Below are 22,500 nucleotides of genomic sequence, written 5' to 3' on the forward strand. Positions count from 1 at the left end.
TTTGTCTATATATTATCTTTGTCTATATATTTATATTTGTCTATATATTTATATTTGTCTATATATTTATCTTTGTCTATATATTTATCTTTGTCTATATATTTATCTTTGTCTATATATTTATCTTTGTCTATATATTATCTTTGTCTATATATTTATCTTTGTCTATATATTATCTTTGTCTATATATTTATCTTTGTCTATATATTATCTTTGTCTATATATTATCTTTGTCTATATATTTATCTACAGTACCAGTTAAAAGTTTGGACACCCATTCAAGGGTTTTTCTTCATTTTGACTATTTTTTAACCCCGTTACCATAACTAGATACTATTCTAAATGGACCATAATTAGTCTGATGTTTACAACTAAAGAAACAGGTTACAACTGTATGTGTTTTCCTCCCTTGGCTGTTTGCCTGTGATAAAATGCCACAGATCTTAGAAAATAGTCAAGATATGATGGGTGTGATATTTTTCCGTGATTTAATGAGAATATATTTTCTTTATGTCTTCACTATTAATCTGCTATGTAGAAAATAGTAAAAAATAAAGTTTATTTTTATTTTTTACCTTTGTTTAACTAGGCAAGTCAGTTAAGAAGAACAAATTCTTATTTTCAATGACAGCCTAGGAACAGTGGGTTAACTGCCTTGTTCAGGGGCAGATCGACAGATTTGTACCTTGTCAGCTCGGGGGTTCGATCTTGCAAACTTTCTGTTACTAGTCCAACTCTCTAACCACTAGACTACACTGCCTCCTCTACACTCTAACCACTAGACTACACTGCCTCCTCTACACTCTAACCACTAGGCTACCCTGCCGCCTCTACACTCTAAGCACTAGACTACACTGCCTCCTCTACACTCTAACCACTAGGCTACCCTGCCGCCTCTACACTCTAACTACTAGTCTACCTGCCTCCCCCCTCTAACCACTAGGTTACCTACCTCCTCTACACTCTAACCACTAGTCTACCTGCCGCCTCTACACTCTAACCACTAGGCTACCCTGCCGCCTCTACACTCTAACCACTAGGCTACCTGCCTCCTCTACACTCAAACCACTAGGCTACCTGCCTCCTCCAACCACTAGACTACTCTGCCGCCTCTACACTCTAACCACTAGGCTACCCTGCCGCCTCTACACTCTAACCACTAGGCTACCTGCCTCCTCTACACTCTAACCACTAGGCTACCCTGCCTCCTCTACACTCTAACCACTAGGTTACCTGCCGCCTCTACACTCTAACCACTAGGCTACCCTGCCGCCTCTACACTCTAACCACTAGGCTACCCTGCCTCCTCTACACTCTAACCACTAGGCTACCCTGCCTCCTCTACACTCTAACCACTAGACTACCCTGCCACCCCTACACTCTAACCACTAGGCTACCCTGCCTCCTCTACACTCTAACCACTAGGCTACCCTGCCTCCTCTACACTCTAACCACTAGGCTACCCTGCCGCCTCTACACTCTAACCACTAGGCTACCCTGCCGCCTCTACACTCTAACCACTAGGCTACCTGCCTCCCCCCTCTAACCACTAGGTTACCTGCCTCCTCTACACTCTAACCACTAGTCTACCTGCCGCCTCTACACTCTAACCACTAGGCTACCCTGCCACCTCTACACTCTAACCACTAGGCTACCCTGCCTCCTCTACACTCTAACCACTAGGCTACCCTGCCTACACTCTAACCACTAGGCTACCCTGCCACCTCTACACTCTAACCACTAGGCTACCCCTGCCTACACTCTAACCACTAGGCTACCCTGCCACCTCTACACTCTAACCACTAGGCTACCCTGCCGCCTCTACACTCTAACCACTAGGCTACCCTGCCTCCTCTACACTCTAACCACTAGACTACCCTGCCTCCTCTACACTCTAACCACTAGGCTACCTGCCTCCTCTACACTCTAACCACTAGGCTACCTGCCTCCTCTACACTCTAACCACTAGGCTACCTGCCTCCTCTAACCACTAGACTACCCTGCCACCCCTACACTCTAACCACTAGGCTACCCTGCCGCCTCTACACTCTAACCACTAGGCTACCCTGCCTCCTCTACACTCTAACCACTAGGCTACCCTGCCGCCTCTACACTCTAACCACTAGGCTACCCTGCCGCCTCTACACTCTAACCACTAGGCTACCTGCCTCCCCCCTCTAAACACTAGGTTACCTGCCTCCTCTACACTCTAACCACTAGTCTACCTGCCGCCTCTACACTCTAACCACTAGGCTACCCTGCCACCTCTACACTCTAACCACTAGGCTACCCTGCCTCCTCTACACTCTAACCACTAGGCTACCCTGCCTCCTCTAACCACTAGGCTACCCTGCCACCTCTACACTCTAACCACTAGGCTACCCTGCCGCCTCTACACTCTAACCACTAGGCTACCCTGCCTCCTCTACACTCTAACCACTAGGCTACCTGCCTCCTCTACACTCTAACCACTAGGCTACCTGCCTCCTCTACACTCTAACCACTAGACTACCCTGCCGCCCCTACACTCTAACCACTAGGCTACCCTACCGCCTCTACACTCTAACCACTAGGCTACCCTGCCTCCTCTACACTCTAACGACTAGGCTACCCTGCCTCCTCTACACTCTAACCACTAGGCTACCCTGCCTCCTCTACACTCTAACCACTAGGCTACCCTGCCTCCTCTACACTCTAACCACTAGGCTACCTGCCTCCTCTACACTCTAACCACTAGGCTACCTGCCTCCTCTAACCACTAGACTACCCTGCCACCCCTACACTCTAACCACTAGGCTACCCTGCCGCCTCTACACTCTAACCACTAGGCTACCCTGCCTCCTCTACACTCTAACCACTAGGCTACCCTGCCACCTCTACACTCTAACCACTAGGCTACCCTGCCACCTCTACACTCTAACCACTAGGCTACCCTGCCACCCCTACACTCTAACCACTAGGCTACCCTGCCACCTCTACACTCTAACCACTAGGCTACCCTGCCTCCTCTACACTCTAACCACTAGGCTACCCTGCCGCCTCTACACTCTAACCACTAGGCTACCCTGCCGCCCTCTACACTCTAACCACTAGGCTACCCTGCCGCCTCTACACTCTAACCACTAGGCTACCCTGCCGCCTCTACACTCTAACCACTAGGCTACCTGCCGCCTCTACACTCTAACCACTAGGCTACCCTGCCGCCTCTACACTCTAACCACTAGGCTACCCTGCCGCCTCTACACTCTAACCACTAGGCTACCCTACCGCCTCTACACTCTAACCACTAGGCTACCCTGCCTCCTCTACACTCTAACGACTAGGCTACCCTGCCTCCTCTACACTCTAACCACTAGGCTACCTGCCTCCTCTAACCACTAGACTACCCTGCCACCCCTACACTCTAACCACTAGGCTACCCTGCCGCCTCTACACTCTAACCACTAGGCTACCCTGCCTCCTCTACACTCTAACCACTAGGCTACCCTGCCTCCTCTACACTCTAACCACTAGGCTACCTGCCTCCTCTACACTCTAACCACTAGGCTACCCTGCCGCCCCTACACTCTAACCACTAGGCTACCCTGCCGCCTCTACACTCTAACCACTAGGCTACCTGCCTCCTCTACACTCTAACCACTAGGCTACCTGCCTCCTCTAACCACTAGACTATCCTGCCACCCCTACACTCTAACCACTAGGCAACCCTGCCGCCTCTACACTCTAACCACTAGGCTACCCTGCCTCCTCTACACTCTAACCACTAGGCTACCCTGCCGCCTCTACACTCTAACCACTAGGCTACCCTGCCGCCCCTACACTCTAACCACTAGGCTACCCTGCCGCCTCTACACTCTAACCACTAGGCTACCCTGCCGCCTCTACACTCTAACCACTAGGCTACCCTGCCGCCTCTACACTCTAACCACTAGGCTACCCTGCCGCCTCTACACTCTAACCACTAGGCTACCCTGCCGCCTCTACACTCTAACCACTAGGCTACCCTGCCGCCCCTACACTCTAACCACTAGGCTACCCTGCCGCCTCTACACTCTAACAACTAGGCCAACCTGCCGCCTCTACACTCTAACCACTAGGCTACCCTACCTCCTCTACACTCTAACCACTAGGCTACCCTGCCACCTCTACACTCTAACCACTAGGCTACCTGCCACCTCTACACTCTAACCACTAGGCTACCCTACCTCCTCAACACTCTAACCACTAGGCTACCTGCCTCCTCTACACTCTAACCACTAGGCTACCCTGCTGCCTCTACACTCTAACCACTAGGCTACCCTACCTCCTCTACACTCTAACCACTAGGCTACCCTGCCGCCTCTACACTCTAACCACTAGGCTACCCTGCCGCCTCTACACTCTAACCACTAGGCTACCTGCCTCCTCTACACTCTAAACACTAGGCTACCCTGCCACCTCTACACTCTAACCACTAGGCTACCCTGCCTCCTCTATGCTCTAACCACTAGGCTACCCTGCCTCCTCTACACTCTAACCACTAGGCTACCTGCCACCTCTACACTCTAACCACTAGGCTACCCTGCCTCCTCTACACTCTAACCACTAGGCTACCCTACCTCCTCTACACTCTAACCACTAGGCTACCTGCCTCCTCTACACTCTAACCACTAGGCTACCCTACCTCCTCTACACTCTAACCACTAGGCTACCCTGCCTCCTCTACACTCTAACCACTAGGCTACCTGCCACCTCTACACTCTAACCACTAGGCTACCTGCCTCCTCTACACTCTAACCACTAGGCTACCCTACCTCCTCTACACTCTAACCACTAGGCTACCTGCCTCATCTACACTCTAACCACTAGGCTACCCTACCTCCTCTACACTCTAACCACTAGGCTACCTGCCACCTCTACACTCTAACCACTAGGCTACCTGCCTCATCTACACTCTAACCACTAGGCTACCCTACCTCCTCTACACTCTAACCACTAGGCTACCCTACCTCCTCTACACTCTAACCACTAGGCTACCCTGCCTCCTCTACACTCTAACCACTAGGCTACCTGCCACCTCTACACTCTAACCACTAGGCTACCTGCCTCCTCTACACTCTAACCACTAGGCTACCCTACCTCCTCTACACTCTAACCACTAGGCTACCCTACCTCCTCTACACTCTAACCACTAGGCTACCTGCCTCATCTACACTCTAACCACTAGGCTACCCTACCTCCTCCACACTCTAACCACTAGGCTACCCTACCTCCTCTACACTCTAACCACTAGGCTACCTGCCAGCTCTACACTCTAACCACTAGGCTACCTGCCTCATCTACACTCTAACCACTAGGCTACCCTACCTCCTCTACACTCTAACCACTAGGCTACCCTACCTCCTCTACACTCTAACCACTAGGCTACCCTACCTCCTCTACACTCTAACCACTAGGCTACCCTACCTCCTCTACACTCTAACCACTAGGCTACCCTACCTCCTCTACACTCTAACCACTAGGCTACCCTACCTCCTCTACACTCTAACCACTAGGCTACCCTACCTCCTCTACACTCTAACCACTAGGCTACCTGCCTCCTCTAACCACTAGGCTACCCTACCTCCTCTACACTCTAACCACTAGGCTACCCTGCCTCCTCTACACTCTAACCACTAGACTACCCTACCTCCTCTACACTCTAACCACTAGGCTACCCTGCCTCCTCTACACTCTAACCACTAGGCTACCCTGCCGCCTCTACACTCTAACCACTAGGCTACCCTGCCTCCTCTACACTCTAACCACTAGGCTACCCCGCCTCCTCTAACCACTAGACTACCCTACCTCCTCTACACTCTAACCACTAGGCTACCCTGCCTCCTCTACACTCTAACCACTAGGCTACCCTGCCTCCTCTACACTCTAACCACTAGGCTACCCTGCCTCCTCTACACTCTAACCACTAGGCTACCCTGCCGCCTCTACACTCTAACCACTAGACTACCCTACCTCCTCTACACTCTAACCACTAGGCTACCCTGCCTCCTCTTGAATGTGTTGACGTGTCCAAACGTTTGACTGGTACTGTATGTTTACAACAAGCAATGGGAAGATATCAGACCAGGGACGTTGGGCAATAATAACATATCAGAGCTTTAATATATATATATATATATATATATATATATATATATATATATATGTTTTTAATAGCTATATATAATACAAATTGAGGTGAGGGCGATGGAAATGCATTTGGCGGTTGATCTGCTTCTGTTCTGTGGGTGGCTCTGTGCTCTTTTCAAAGGATGGGTCCCGGTCTTGGGGGTCAGGGGTGAAATAGTGGGAACAACCCAACTCGGGACGAGGAGTGCTTTCAGAGGGTGGAATAGTGGGAACAACCCAACTCGGGACGAGGAGGGCTTTTAGAGGGTGGAATAGTGGGAACAACCCAACTCGGGACGAGGAGGGTTTTCAGAGGGTGGAATAGTGGGAACAACCTCTAACCACGAGGAGGGCTTTCAGAGGGTGGAATAGTGGGAACAACCCAACTCGGGACGAGGAGGGCTTTCAGAGGGTGGCTACCCTGTGGGAACAACCCTAACCACTAGGAGGGCTTTCAGAGGGTGGAATAGTGGGAACAACCCACACTCTAACCAGGAGGGCTTTCAGAGGGTGGAATAGTGGGAACAACCCAACTCGGGACGAGGAGGGCTTTTAGAGGGTGGAATAGTGGGAACAACCCAACTCGTGACGAGGAGGGCTTTCAGAGGGTGGAATAGTGGGAACAACCCAACTCGGGACGAGGAGGGCTTTCAGAGGGTGGAATAGTGGGAACAACCCAACTCGGGACGAGGAGGGCTTTTAGAGGGTGGAATAGTGGGAACAACCCAACTCGGGACGAGGAGGGCTTTTAGAGGGTGGAATAGTGGGGACCAATTGGAGGTTTACTTAGTAGCAATGCAAACAGCATGGCATAGCTATATAGACACCCAATCATCATGTCACTTTCTAAATGGTACGTTTACAAACATATATTGTGATAAATAGAATTGAAAGTTGTGTCTCATTATGGTAAGTGGTGAAATAAGTATAGCCAGTTACAATTGTAATGACCTAGCAGATAATAAGAAAAGACGATCAGTATTTACCTGGCTAAAAGAGAAGGAATATAATATCTATTGATTACAGGAAACCCATTCAACAATTTTAGATGAAGTTTTGTGGAAAATGATTGGGGGGGGGTGAAATATATTTCTTTAATGGGGGCAAAGAAATTCAAAAGTGTTGGATGGTTTTAATTAACAGTCATTTTGATCCAAATTCAAATGTATATATAGTCCCAACAGATCATCAAGGTAGATGGATTATTTTAAATATGTTATTGGACAATAAACAGATATGGCTTATTAACCTATACGGTCTGAATAATGACTCCCGTACGGGAGTTGTATTGATGAGCCAAATGGATACCACGAAAAAGGGGTAAAATAAATAAGAAGAAGAAGAAGAAGAAAGATCCAGTGTCATATATTATAAGAATAATGCAAACTGGATGGAATATGGGGGAAAATGCACCAAATTCCTTTTCAATTTTCAACATAGAAATGCTACCAAAAAATATTTATTGACACTTGTTACAAAAGATGGAGTCACGCATGATTTACCAAATTATATTTTGAAAGAGGAAGTAATTTTATGAATATGTTTTCGTTTCAGTCTCCTCTCCACTAACCGAAGCTAATTGTCTGGATTTTTTTCCTAATAATAATGTAAAATGAACAGCTGTAGGGAAAGACTCATGTGAAGGCCAAATTTCAGAGGAGGAACTTCCTGATGCAATTAAAGCCTTTAAGGCTGGGTAAAACTCCAGGGCTGGATGGCATACCAGTGGAGGAATACCAAACTTTTTTGATATACTCAGAGGACCGTTATTAGCATGTTTTAACCACTACTATAGAGATTATCGGACACGCAACAAGAAGGTCTGATTTCTTTATTACTGAAACAGAATCCAAGTAGTAAATATAAAGATCCAGTCCGTTAAAATATTTGAGGCCTCTTACACTTCAGTGTTGTGATGCAAAAATTATAGCTAAATGCTTAGCGCATGGAATTAAAAAGATATTGTCGGATATTTTCCATCCTAATCAAACAGGTTTTTTACATGGACGGTACATTGAAGATAATATAAGACAATTGTACTGGAAACAATAGAACACTATGAAATATCAGGGACACCAGGCCTGGTTTTCATAGCTGATTTTGAATGGCTTTTGATGAAGTACGACTGGAGTTGATATATAAATGCCTAGAATATTTCAGTTTTGGAGAATCTCTTATAAAATGGGTTAAAGTTATGTATAGTAACCCTCGGTGTAAAATAGTAAATAATGGCTACATCTCAGAAAGTTTTAAACTGCCAAGAGGAGTAAAACAAGGTTGTCCACTATCGGCGTGTCTATTTATTATCGCCATCGAAATGTTAGCTGTTAAAATGAGATCTAACAATAATATTAAGGGATTAGAAATCCGTGGCTTAAAAAACAAAGGTGTCATAGTACGCTGATGATTCATTTTTTCTTTTAAAACAACATATAGAATCTCTCCACGGCCTCTTAGAGAATCTAGATCATTTTCGAACCTCTCTGGATTAAAACCAAATTATGATAAATGTACCATATTATGTATTGGATCACAAAAATTTTTAACTTTTACATTACCATGTAGTTTACCAATTAAATGGTCTGACAGAGATGTGGACATACTCGGTATACACATCCCAAAAGAAAGAAATGATCTCACTACAATACATTTTTATAGAAAGTTAGCAAAAAATAGGTAAGATCTTGCTGCCATGGAAAGGAAAATACCTGTCTATTTGTGGAAAAATCTCCCTGATGAAGTCTTTAGTCATATCCCAGTTTACCCTGATTAACTCTTTAGTCATATCCCAGTTTACCCTGATTAACTCTTTAGTCATATCCCAGTTTACCCTGATTAACTCTTTAGTCATATCCCAGTTTACCCTGATTAACTCTTTAGTCATATCCCAGTTTACCCTGATTAACTCTTTAGTCATATCCCAGTTTACCCTGATTAACTCTTTAGTCATATCCCAGTTTACCCTGATTAACTCTTTAGTCATATCCCAGTTTACCCTGATTAACTCTTTAGTGATATCACAGTTTACCTATTTGCTTATGGTTTTGCCTACACCTAGTGACCTGCTTTTTCAATTATATGAACATAAAATATAAAATTTTATTTGGAATGGCAAGCCAGACAAAATGTAAAGGGCCTATTTATATAATGAATATGAATTCAGAGGGCAGAAATGATTCAATATTAAAGCGTTAGACCTCTCACTAAAGGCATCAGTCATACAAAAGTTATACTTAAATCCAAAATGGTTCTCGAGTAAATTAGTAAGAATGTCTCACCACGTGTTCAAGAATGGCCTTTTCCCCTTTATTCAGATTACAACCTCTCTCTTTATTCAGATTACAACCTCTCTCTATATTCAGATTACAACCTCTCCTTTATTCAGATTACAACCTCTCCCTTTATTCAGATTACAACCTCTCCCTTTATTCAGATTACAACCTCTCCCTTTATTCAGATTACAACCTCTCCCTTTATTCAGATTACAACCTCTCCTTTATTCAGATTACAACCTCTCCCTCTATTCAGATTACAACCTCTCCCTCTATTCAGATTACAACCTCTCCTTTATTCAGATTACAACCTCTCCCTCTATTCAGATTACAACCTCTCCCTTTATTCAGATTACAACCTCTCCTTTATTCAGATTACAACCTCTCCCTTTATTCAGATTACAACCTCTCCTTTATTCAGATTACAACCTCTCCCTCTATTCAGATTACAACCTCTCCCTTTATTCAGATTACAACCTCTCCTTTATTCAGATTACAACCTCTCCCTCTATTCAGATTACAACCTCTCCCTCTATTCAGATTAAAACCTCTCCCTTTATTCAGATTACAACCTCTCCCTTTATTCAGATTACAACCTCTCCCTTTATTCAGATTACAACCTCTCCCTTTATTCAGATTACAACCTCTCCTTTATTCAGATTACAACCTCTCCCTCTATTCAGATTACAACCTCTCCCTCTATTCAGATTACAACCTCTCCCTTTATTCAGATTACAACCTCTCCCTTTATTCAGATTACAACCTCTCCCTTTATTCAGATTACAACCTCTCCCTTTATTCAGATTACAACCTCTCCCTCTATTCATATTACAACCTCTCCCTTTATTCAGATTACAACCTCTCCTTTATTCAGATTACAACCTCTCCCTCTATTCAGATTACAACCTCTCCCTCTATTCAGATTACAACCTCTCCCTTTATTCAGATTACAACCTCTCCCTTTATTCAGATTACAACCTCTCACTTTATTCAGATTACAACCTCTCCCTTTATTCAGATTACAGCCTCTCCCTCTATTCAGATTACAACCCCTCCTTTATTCAGATTACAACCTCTCCCTTTATTCAGATTACAACCTCTCCTTTATTCAGATTACAACCTCTCCCTCAGGTATTTCAAAACGAATAATTTCCAAAATATCGCTGTTTTTTTAAGCCTTAGAAAGTTATTTGCAATTTCAGTTTAATCCACTTTAAAAGACAGAACAAATAATACAACACATATTGTGGTTAAACTCAAATATACTAATTGAACAAAAAAACAGATTTTTTTAATACATTTTTTAAAAATGTATAATTTTTGTCAATGATATCATGAATAGGACTGGTGGAGTTGTGTCACACATGCAGCAAACACAGACAAATGGAAATGTCTGCTCTACCCAAAATTACAACCAATTAATTGCAGCATTATCTCAAAAATGGAAGAGGCAAGTAGAAGGTGGAAAAAGTAAGGAACTTGTATGTCAGCCCTGCATTAAAGAACATAAATGGTTCAAGATCAGTGGAACTGGAGATAGATGGGATGGGCTGAGGGAAGCTGAGGGTTGGGATGTGGAACTGGAGATAGATGGAATGGGCTGAGGGAAGCTGAGGGTTGGGATGTGGAACTGGAGATAGATGGGATGGGCTGAGGGTTGGGATGTGGAACTGGAGATAGATGGAATGGGCTGAGGGAAGCTGAGGGTTGGGATGTGGAACTGGAGATAGATGGGATGGGCTGAGGGAAGCTGAGGGTTGGCATGTGGAATTGGAGATAGATGGGATGGGCTGAGGGAAGCTGAGGGTTGGCATGTGGAACTGGAGATAGATGGAATGGGCTGAGGGAAGCTGAGGGTTGGGATGTGGAACTGGAGATAGATGGGATGGGCTGAGGGAAGCTGAGGGTTGGGATGTGGAACTGGAGATAGATGGGATGGGCTGAGGGAAGCTGGGGGTTGGGATGTGGAACTGGAGATAGATGGGATGGGCTGAGGGAAGCTGAGGGGTGGGATGTGGAACTGGAGATAGATGGGATGGGCTGAGGGAAGCTGAGGGTTGGGATGTGGAACTGGAGATAGATGGGATGGGCTGAGGGAAGCTGAGGGTTGGGATGTGGAACTGGAGATAGATGGGATGGGCTGAGGGAAGCTGGGGGTTGGGATGTGGAACTGGAGATAGATGGGATGGGCTGAGGGAAGCTGAGGGTTGGGATGTGGAATTGGAGATAGATGGGATGGGCTGAGGGAAGCTGAGGGTTGGGATGTGGAATAGGAGATAGATGGGATGGGCTGAGGGAAGCTGGGAGTTGGGATGTGGAATAGGAGATAGATGGGATGGGCTGAGGGAAGCTGAGGGTTGGTATGTGGAACTGGGGACAGGTGGGAGTGGAGTTGCTGGGCAGGGGATAGAATGACAGTCAAAGTAAAAAATTGATAAAAAATACAAAAAATAAAGTCAAAATAAAACATAACAAGAAGTATGTTTGAATGACACTGAGGGGACAGTGTTGTTACAACTAATGCCGGTTTGCCTGAGGCTGATGCTGTGCAGATGTTTGTGCACATGCATATACACACACACTCTCATTCATATGGGGGCTCCCAAGTGACACAGCGGTCTAAGGCATTGCATTTCCGTGCTAGAGGCGTCACTCCAGACCCTGGTTCGATATCAGGCTGTATCACAACCAGCCGTGATTGGGAGTCCCATTGGGTGGCGCACAATTGGCCCAGCATCCATCGGGTTAGTGGTGGCCTGGAGGTTGGGAGGTTGGGAGGTTGGGAGGTTGGGAGCTTGGACCTGTGGCTGATAAGTCGCTAATTTGGGTTCCCGTTTTTGGCCTTGTGGTAGATCTGTCGACGTGCCCCTCAGCAGGGCGTTGACCCTTCAGCAGGACGTTGACCCTTCAGCAGGGCGTTGACCCTGGTTGTTCCTGTGGGTCGCTCTGGATGGGAGTTTGTTAGATGACTAATGTGATGTTGAGCGGCTTCATTGCAAGTAGATTGTATGTTTTATATATTCAGAAAATATATTTGGGACATTGAATGTCTTCTCTTTTTGTGTTTCTGACAGAATACTCTGTAGTTGGTCAAAGCTGTGTGTTGGAACACCTTGGTAGATCAGGATGGGTGAAGGCCTTGTGGTGCCCTGCTCATGTGAATTTTCAGCTTCAGACTTGCCTACTTCTCACTTCTCACTTAAAACATAGTTTTTTGTGTTTAAAACTCTGTCTTCCTATGTTGTGTTTCCCTCAGAATACGGTGGATAAGCTGATAAAGAAGACCAACCTGGCTCTGGTGGTGGGCACCAACTCCTGGAGACAACAGTTCATGGAGGCCATCACAGTCAGTGCAGGTAAAAACCAGCTCCTGCACCGCACATACCACACTCTAGGGAGCGCCATTTAGTGGTCAGATAGCTCAAAGGAAGATGGTAAATACTAGCCTGGTTAACATAACTGTTTTGCTAACATTCCACTGTTTGCCACGCGTCATGAAGAGGAATGTTAGCACAAACAGGGACCAGGTTAGGTAAATACATGGGGCGGCAGGGTAGCCTAGTGGTTAGAGCGTTGGACTAGTAACTGAAAGGTGCGAATCCCCGAGCTGACAAGGTAAAAATCTGTCGTTCTGCCCCCTGAACAAGGCAGTTAACCCACTGTTCCCCTGAACAAGGCAGTTAACCCACTGTTCCCCTGAACAAGGCAGTTAACCCACTGTTCCCCTGGACAAGGCAGTTAACCCACTGTTCCCCTGAACAAGGCAGTTAACCCACTGTTCCCCTGAACAAGGCAGTTAACCCACTGTTCCCCTGAACAAGGCAGTTAACCCACTGTTCCCCTGGACAAGGCAGTTAACCCACTGTTCCCCTGGACAAGGCAGTTAACCCACTGTTCCCCTGAACAAGGCAGTTAACCCACTGTTCCCCTGGACAAGGCAGTTAACCCACTGTTCCCCTGAACAAGGCAGTTCACCCACTTTCCCCCTGAACCCACTGTTCCCCTGAACAAGGCAGTTCACCCACTGTTCCCCTGAACAAGGCAGTTAACCCACTGTTCCCCTGAACAAGGCAGTTAACCCACTGTTCCCCTGAACAAGGCAGTTAACCCACTGTTCCCCTGAACAAGGCAGTTAACCCACTGTTCCCCTGAACAAGGCAGTTCACCCACTTTCCCCCTGAACCCACTGTTCCCCTGAACAAGGCAGTTAACCCACTGTTCCCCTGAACAAGGCAGTTAACCCACTGTTCCCCTGGACAAGGCAGTTAACCCACTGTTCCCCTGAACATTGAAAATAAGAATTTGTTCTTAACTGACTTGCCTGGTTAAATAAAATAAAAAATTAATCTATATTTTTAAAAAATACAGTGACATAAAAAACGTGGATCTTTTGTTAATCGTCCTCGTAATCAGTCATAATTGTTAAATTTGTACAAAAATCAATAACTAATACGTGTGTTGTTTTTTTTGTTTAGCTTTGCGTTTGGCTTTATAAAAGAGACAAGACAGATTGGATATGTTTTCTGTATTCGGGCCATCTTCCCACTCACAGAAACGTTATTGTTTTGTCACCTTGTCTGAGTGACTTTGAGTCTGACTATAGGATCTTTGTTGTGTGAAGATCTACCAATCAGCCCTGTCGACGGTCCTAGACAGACTGTCTGAAACCATGTCACCCATTTCTGCTGTAGGCAGAACTTCTCCAGCTTCTACGGAGCAACATGAGGTGATACTCTGGCTGTTTCTCAATACTTCTTTCCTCGACCTCCTTCTCAAAACACATTGGAGGGAAACATCTCCATCCCCTCAGATCCTGCCCTTCATTTTGAGAAGGAGGAAAGAGGATATGAGGAATCAAATCAAGGAAAGATGAATTGAGAAAGACGTACAGTTTCCTCACACACACTACACGCTACACGCTACACGCTACACACACTACACGCTACACACACTACACACTACACACACACACACACACACACACACACAACACACACACACACACACACACACACACACACACACACACACACACACACACACACACACACACACACACACACACACACACACACACACACACACACACAATGCTCTCTACATCTCTGTAGATTATTTTTCTCCACACAGTAAAATCATGGAAGGTCCTCACTCTGCTCAGTAAACTGGAAGGCCCTCACTCTGCTCAGTAAACTGGAAGGCCCTCACTCTGCTCAGTAAACTGGAAGGCCCTCACTCTGCTCAGTGAACTGGAAGGCCCTCACTCTGCTCAGTAAACTGGAAGGCCCTCACTCTGCTCAGTAAACTGGAAGGCCCTCACTCTGCTCAGTAAACTGGAAGGTCCTCACTCTGCTCAGTAAACTGGAAGGCCCTCACTCTGCTCAGTAAACTGGAAGGCCCTCACTCTGCTCAGTGAACTGGAAGGCCCTCACTCTGCTCAGTAAACTGGAAGGCCCTCACTCTGCTCAGTAAACTGGAAGGCCCTCACTCTGCTCAGTAAACTGGAAGGCCCTCACTCTGATCAGTGAACTGGAATCACTCTGCTCAGTGAACTGGAAGGCCCTCATTTCATGCTCAGTGAAAAAGGCCCTCACCTGCTCAGTAAACTGGAAGGCCTGTCTAATCTCCTGCTCAGTAAACTGGAAGGCCCTCATCTCCTGCTCAGTAAACTGGAAGGCCCTAATCTCCTGCTCAGTAAACTGGAAGGCCCTCATCTCCTGCCTCAGTAAACTGGAAGGCCCTCATCTCTGCTCAGTAAACTGGAAGGACCTCAGGCCTGCTCAGTAAACTGGAAGGCCCTCACTCTGCTATCTCCTGCAGTGAACTGGAAGGCCCTCACTCTGCCAGTGAACTGGAAGGCCCTCACTCTGCTCAGTGAACTGGAAGGCCCTCACTCTGCTCAGTGAACTGGAAGGCCCTCACTCTGCTCAGTGAACTGGAAGGCCCTCACTCTGCTCAGTGAACTGGAAGGCCCTCACTCTGCTCAGTGAACTGGAAGGCCCTCTAATCTCTGCTCAGTGAACTGGAAGGCCCTCACTCTGCTCAGTAAACTGGAAGGCCCTCATCTCTGCTCAGTGAACTGGAAGGCCCTCACTCTGCTCAGTAAACTGGAAGGCCCTCTAATCTCCTGCTCAGTAAACTGGAAGGCCCTCACTCTGCTCAGTAAACTGGAAGGCCCTCACTCTGCTCAGTGAACTGGAAGGCCCTCACTCTGCTCAGTAAACTGGAAGGCCCTCACTGTGATTGGTGTTAAAATATTTAATCCAGTGGCACTGGTTATTATTTCATGACCCGTTGAAAAATGTATGTCTACACAGACCAAGGCCTGTCTAATCTCCTGTCTACATAGATCTAGGCCTGTCTAATCTCCTGCCTACATAGATCTAGGCCTGTCTAATCTCCTGCCTACATAGATCTAGGCCTGTCTAATCTCCTGCCTACATAGATCTAGGCCTGTCTAATCTCCTGCCTACATAGATCTAGGCCTGTCTAATCTCCTGCCTACATAGATCTAGGCCTGTCTAATCTCCTGCCTACATAGATCTAGGCCTGTCTAATCTCCTGCCTAGACATAGATCTAGGCCTGTCTAACCCTGCCTACATAGATCTAGGCCTGTCTAATCTCCTGCCTACCATAGATCTAGGCCTGTCTAATCTAGGCCTGCCTACATCTCCTGACCTAGGCCTGGCCATCCCTGCCTACATAGACCTATGCCTGTCTAATCTCCTGCCTAGACCCTGGCCTGTCTAATCCCCTGCCTACATAGACCTAGGCCTGTCTAATCTCCTGCCTAGACCACTGGCCAGCTACCCTGCCTACATAGACCTAGGCCTGTCTAATCTCCTGCCTACACAGACCTAGGCCTGTCTAATCTCCTGCCTACATAGACCTAGGCCTGTCTAATCTCCTGCCTACATAGACCTAGGCCTGTCTAATCTCCTGCCTACATAGACCTAGGCCTGTCTAATCTCCTGCCTACATAGACCTAGGCCTGTCTAATCTCCTGCCTAGACCACTGGCCAGCTACCCTGCCTACATAGATCTAGGCCTGTCTAATCTCCTGCCTAGACCACTGGCCAGCTACCCTGCCTACATAGATCTAGGCCTGTCTAATCTCCTGCCTAGACCACTGGCCAGCTACCCTGCCTACATAGATCTAGGCCTGTCTAATCTCCTGCCTAGACCACTGGCCAGCTACCCTGCCTACATAGACCTAGGCCTGTCTAATCTCCTGCCTAGACCACTGGCCAGCTACCCTGCCTACATAGATCTAGGCCTGTCTAATCTCCTGCCTAGACCACTGGCCAGCTACCCTGCCTACATAGACCTAGGCCTGTCTAATCTCCTGCCTAGACCACTGGCCAGCTACCCTGCCTACATAGACCTAGGCCTGTCTAATCTCCTGCCTAGACCACTGGCCAGCTACCCTGCCTACATAGACCTAGGCCTGTCTAATCTCCTGCCTAGACCACTGGCCAGCTACCCTGCCTACATAGACCTAGGCCTGTCTAATCTCCTGCCTAGAACTCTGTCCAGCTACCCTGCCTACATAGACCTAGGCCTGTCTAATCTCCTGCCTCGCCCCCTGCCTACACAGACCAAGGCCTGTCTAATCTCCTGCCTAGCCCCCTGTCCAGCTACCCTGCCTACATAGACCTAGGCCTGTCTAATCTCCTACCTAGCCCCCTGTCCAGCTACCCTGCCTGCTCATGGAGGCCTCATTTTGTCTGGGGGGAGCTGGGACAGTCACTCACAATGCCTGTCAGGCTACACACGTCCCTACCTCTGTTGAAGGAAGTCCCCTAATGGCCTGATGAGGGCCTCTAATGGCCTGTTGAGTGCCCCTAATGGCCCGCTGAGGGCCCCTAATGGCCCACTGAGAGCCCCCTGGCCTGCTGAGGGCCCTGCCTGCTCATGGAGGGCCTCATTTGGCCTACTGAGGGTCCCTAATGGCCCACTGAGGGCCCCTTATGGCATGCTGAGGGTCCCTACCTCTGTTGAAGGGCCCCTAATGGCCTGCCGAGGGCCCCTAATGGCCTACTGGGAGCCCATAATGGCCTGTTGAGGGCCCCTTATGGCCTGTTGAGGGTCCCTAATGGCCTGTTGAGGGCCCCTAACGGCCTGCCGAGGGCCCCCAACGGCCTCCGAGGGCCCCTAATGGCCTTGTGAATGTATAGAGTTCGACTGTACAAGGTTTTAGCTTTGTTACATATAACAAGATCACTTAATTGAGATGTTCAGTAGTGGCAGGTGTTGTCATTCCTCTTCCTGTCCCATCCTAATAGTTCCGTGTGAGGGTATGTGAGTCTCTTAGAGTGGGTTAAACACGCCGGGAACCAGGATGTCACTATGAAATACAAACATCTGCTCTTATGAAATATTACTCAATGTATCACAATGTAAGTTAAAATGATTGTCTTCCTACCTCTCCTCTGCTCCTCCCTCCCTCCATCACTCCTCTCCTCTCCTCTGCTCCTCCCTCCCTCCCTCCCTCCATCTCTCCTCTGCTCCTCCCTCCCTCCATCTCTCCTCTCCACTCCTCTGCTCCTCCCTCCCTCCATCTCTCCTCTCCTCTGCTCCTCCCTCCCTCCATCTCTCCTCTCCTCTGCTCCTCCTTCCCTCCATCTCTCCTCTCCTCTGCTCCTCCCTCCATCTCTCCTCTCCTCTGCTCCTCCCTCCCTCCATCTCTCCTCTCCTCTGCTCCTCCCTCCCTCCATCTCTCCTCTCCTCTGCTCCTCCCTCCATCTCTCCTCTCCTCTGCTCCTCCCTCCCTCCATCTCTCCTCTTCTCCTCCTTCCCTCTCTCTCTCTCCTCTTCTCCTCCCTCCCTCCATCTCTCCTCTCCTCTGCTCCTCCCTCCCTCCATCTCTCCTCTGCTCCTCTCCCTCCCTCCATCTCTCCTCTCCTCTGCACTCCATCTCTCCTCTCCTCTGCTCCTCCCTCCCTCCATCTCTCCTCTCCTCTGCTCCTCCCTCCCTCCATCTCTCCTCTCCTCTGCTCCTCCCTCCCTCCATCTCTCCTTCCCCCCCTCCTCCCCCCCTTGTCCCCAGGAGACGAGGATGAGGAAGACTCCGGTGAAGAACGTCTTCCGTCTTGTTGTGACTACGTCATGCACTTCCTCACCGTCTTCTGGAAGGTGAGTAGAGTTGGTGGTCCTCTGTAGCTCAGATGGTATAGCATTTTCTTTTTTTTTTGCAACGCCGAAGGTTGTGGGTTCGATTCCTGTGACCTCCCATATGTAAAATGCTCACATGACTGTAAGTCCCTTTAGATAAAAACATCTGCTAAATGTTATTAGTAACACTTTAGTGCCATTACTCATAACTATTAATTACTGATAACGATGGCTACTGACACATGTTACGATGTGTTATGTAGCTGTTATAAGGGCTTTATGAATGCATTCATAAGGACACCTATAGTAAAGTGTTACATTTTTATTCATATTTTTTATTAATATTAATATTATCATGAATACTACTATAATAATAGTAATAATAATATAATATTCATATGATTATTAATTATATTATTATTAATGGTATTATGAATATTATTATGAATTATATTATTATACATATTATTAATAATATTATTATGAATACTACTATAATAATAGTAATACTAATATAATATTCATATGATTATTATTCATAATATTATTCATATTATTCAACAAAAAATATTCATATTCATATTACCATGAATAATACTATTCATATTATTCTAATTGTTATTCATATTAATACGATTATTACTCATATTATTATTATTATTAATGGAATTATTATTATTATTATTATTATTATTACTATTATTATTATTATTACTATTATTATTATTATTATTATTATTATTATTATTATTAATGGAATTATTATTATTATTATTATTATTATTGGTATTATTATTATTATTACTATTATTATTATTATTATTATTATTAATGGAATTATTATTATTATTATTATTATTATTATTATTGGTATTATTATTATTATTAATGGAATTATTATTATTATTATTATTATTATTATTAATGGAATTATTATTATTATTATTATTATTATTATTAATGGAATTATTATTATTATTATTATTATTATTATTATTATTAATGGAATTATTATTATTATTATTATTATTATTATTATTATTATTATTATTATTATTATTATTAATGGAATTATTATTATTATTATTATTATTATTATTAATGGAATTATTATTATTATTATTATTATTATTATTAATGGAATTATTATTATTATTATTATTATTATTATTATTATTATTAATGGAATTATTATTATTATTATTATTATTATTATTATTATTATTAATGGAATTATTATTATTATTATTATTAATGGAATTATTATTATTATTATTATTAATGGAATTATTATTATTATTATTATTATTAATGGAATTATTATTATTATTATTATTATTAATGGAATTATTATTATTATTATTATTATTATTATTATTAATGGAATTATTCATATTATTATTATTATTATTAATGGAATTATTCATATTATTATTATTAATGGAATTATTATTATTATTATTAATGGAATTATTATTATTATTATTATTAATGGAATTATTCATATTATTATTATTATTAATGGAATTATTATTATTATTATTATTATTATTATTATTAATGGAATTATTATTATTATTATTATTATTAATGGAATTATTATTATTATTATTATTATTAATGGAATTATTCATATTATTATTATTATTATTAAAGGAATTATTCATATTATTATTATTATTATTAATGGAATTATTCATATTATTATTATTAATGGAATTATTATTATTATTATTATTATTAATGGAATTATTCATATTATTATTATTATTAATGGAATTATTATTATTATTATTATTAATGGAATTATTATTATTATTATTGGAATTATTATTATTATTATTATTATTATTATTAATGGAATTATTCATATTATTATTATTAATGGAATTATTCATATTATTATTATTATTATTATTATTAATGGAATTATTCATATTATTATTATTATTATTATTATTAATGGAATTATTCATATTATTATTATTATTATTAATGGAATTATTCATATTATTATTCATATTATTATTATTAATGGAATTATTCATATTATTATTATTAATTGAATTATTATTATTATTATTATTAATGGAATTATTATTATTATTATTATTAATGGAATTATTCATATTATTATTATTAATGGAATTATTCATATTATTATTATTAATATTAGGTGCTGTTCGCCTGTGTTCCTCCCACGGACTACCTGAACGGCTGGGCCTGCTTTTTCATCTCCATCGTCATCATCGGCATGCTGACCGCAGTGATCGGCGATCTGGCCTCTCACTTTGGCTGTACCATCGGGTTGAAGGACTCCGTTACTGCCGTGGTGTTCGTGGCACTGGGTACGTCTGTCCCTGGTGAGTACACTAATGGATAGCAGTATGGGGGGGGGGTGTAGAAGGTGTAGGGATAGAAGTGTAGGTGTAGAAGGTGTAGGGGTAGAAGGTGTGGGTGTAGGGGTAGAATATGTAGAAGGTGTAGGTGTTGAAGGTGTAGGGTATAAGGTGTGGAAGGTGCAGGGTAGAAGGTGTAGGGTAGAAGGTGTTGAAGGTGTAGAAGGTGGTAGAAGGTGCAGGGTAGAAGGTGTAGGTGTTGAAGGTGTAGAAGGTGTAGAAGGTGCAGGGTAGAAGGTGTAGAAGGTGTAGGTGTTGAAGATGTAGAAGGTGGTAGAAGGTGTAGGTGTAGAAGGTGCAGGGTAGAAGGTGTAGAAGGTGTAGGTGTTGAAGGTGTAGAAGGTGTAGGTGTTGAAGGTGTAGGGTAGATGGTGTAGGGTAGAAGGTGTAGGGTAGAAGGTGTAGAAGGTGTAGGTCTTGAAGGTGTAGGGTAGAAGGTGTAGGTGTTGAAGGTGTAGGGTAGAAGGTGTAGGGTAGAAGGTGTAGAAGGTGTAGGTGTTGAAGGTGTAGGGTACAAGGTGTAGAAGGTGTAGGTGTTGAAGATGTAGGGTAGAAGGTGTAGGTGTTGAAGGTGTAGGTGTTGAAGGTGTAGGGTAGAAGGTGTTGAAGATGTAGGTGTTGAAGGTGTAGATGGTGTAGGGTAGAAGGTGTAGGGTTAGAAGGTGTTGAAGGTGTAGAGTAGAAGGTGTAGGGTAGAAGGTGTAGAAGGTGTAGGGTAGAAGGTGTAGAAGGTGTAGGTGTTGAAGGTGTAGGGTAGAAGGTGTTGAAGGTGTAGGGTAGAAGGTGTTGAAGGTGTAGGGTAGAAGGTGTAGCGTAGAAGGTGTTGAAGGTGTAGGGTAGAAGGTGTAGGGTAGAAGGTGTTGAAGATGTAGGGTAGAAGGTGTAGGGTAGAAGGTGTTGAAGGTGAAGGGTAGTAGGTGTAGAAGTTGTAGGTGTTGAAGGTGTAGGTGTTGAAGGTGTAGGTGTAAAGTCATACAACAATTAAAGCGTCTTTCTATGTTTTTTCACTGCTACCTTTGAAATTATTTTAAAATTATTCAGTCGTAAAATATTAATCACAAGACACATAATTTTAGTATAATGCAAGATCGCACCAATAGAGATGGCAGCTTCGCTTCAAACTGTGCAGTAAGCATGTACCACCGCATTTAATCATGGCAAGCTAACCGGAAACATGACCGAATACATACAGTATATTCACTCCGTAAGGCAATCAAACAAGCAAAGCGTCAGTATAGAGACAAAGTGGAGTCGCAATTCAACGACTCAAACACCAGACGTATGTGGCGGGTCTACAGACAACCACGGATTACAAAACGAAAACCAGCCCCGTCGCGGACATCGACGTCTTGCTCCCAGACAAATTAAACAACTTCTTTGTTCGCTTTGAGGACAATACAGTGTCACTGACAGGGCCCGCTGCCAAAGTCTGTGGGCTCTCCTTCTCCGTGGCCGACGTGAGTAAGACATTTAAACGTGTTAACCCTCAAGGCTGCCTGCCCAGACGGCATCCCTAACTTCATCCTTGGAGCATGCGCAGACCAGCTGGCTGGTGTGTTTACGGACA

At 44.3% G+C, this 22,500-nt stretch overlaps 1 protein-coding gene across 1 annotated transcript in view; it reads left to right on the top strand.

The window, feature by feature from the left end:
* Positions 1-22,500, top strand: part of LOC124002276 (sodium/calcium exchanger 3-like) — a gene marked incomplete at its 5' end in the record, with an annotated part of 61,037 nt that overhangs the window by 34,282 nt on the left and 4,255 nt on the right. Inside the window, 3 exons of the mRNA XM_046309651.1 lie at positions 12,676-12,775; positions 18,470-18,555; positions 20,711-20,897. Coding sequence (XP_046165607.1) covers positions 12,676-12,775; positions 18,470-18,555; positions 20,711-20,897 — 373 coding nt within the window. The remainder of the gene's footprint in view (positions 1-12,675; positions 12,776-18,469; positions 18,556-20,710; positions 20,898-22,500) is intronic.

This window comes from Oncorhynchus gorbuscha, linkage group LG17 (assembly GCF_021184085.1).
Source record: "Oncorhynchus gorbuscha isolate QuinsamMale2020 ecotype Even-year linkage group LG17, OgorEven_v1.0, whole genome shotgun sequence".
NCBI lineage: Eukaryota > Metazoa > Chordata > Actinopteri > Salmoniformes > Salmonidae > Oncorhynchus > Oncorhynchus gorbuscha.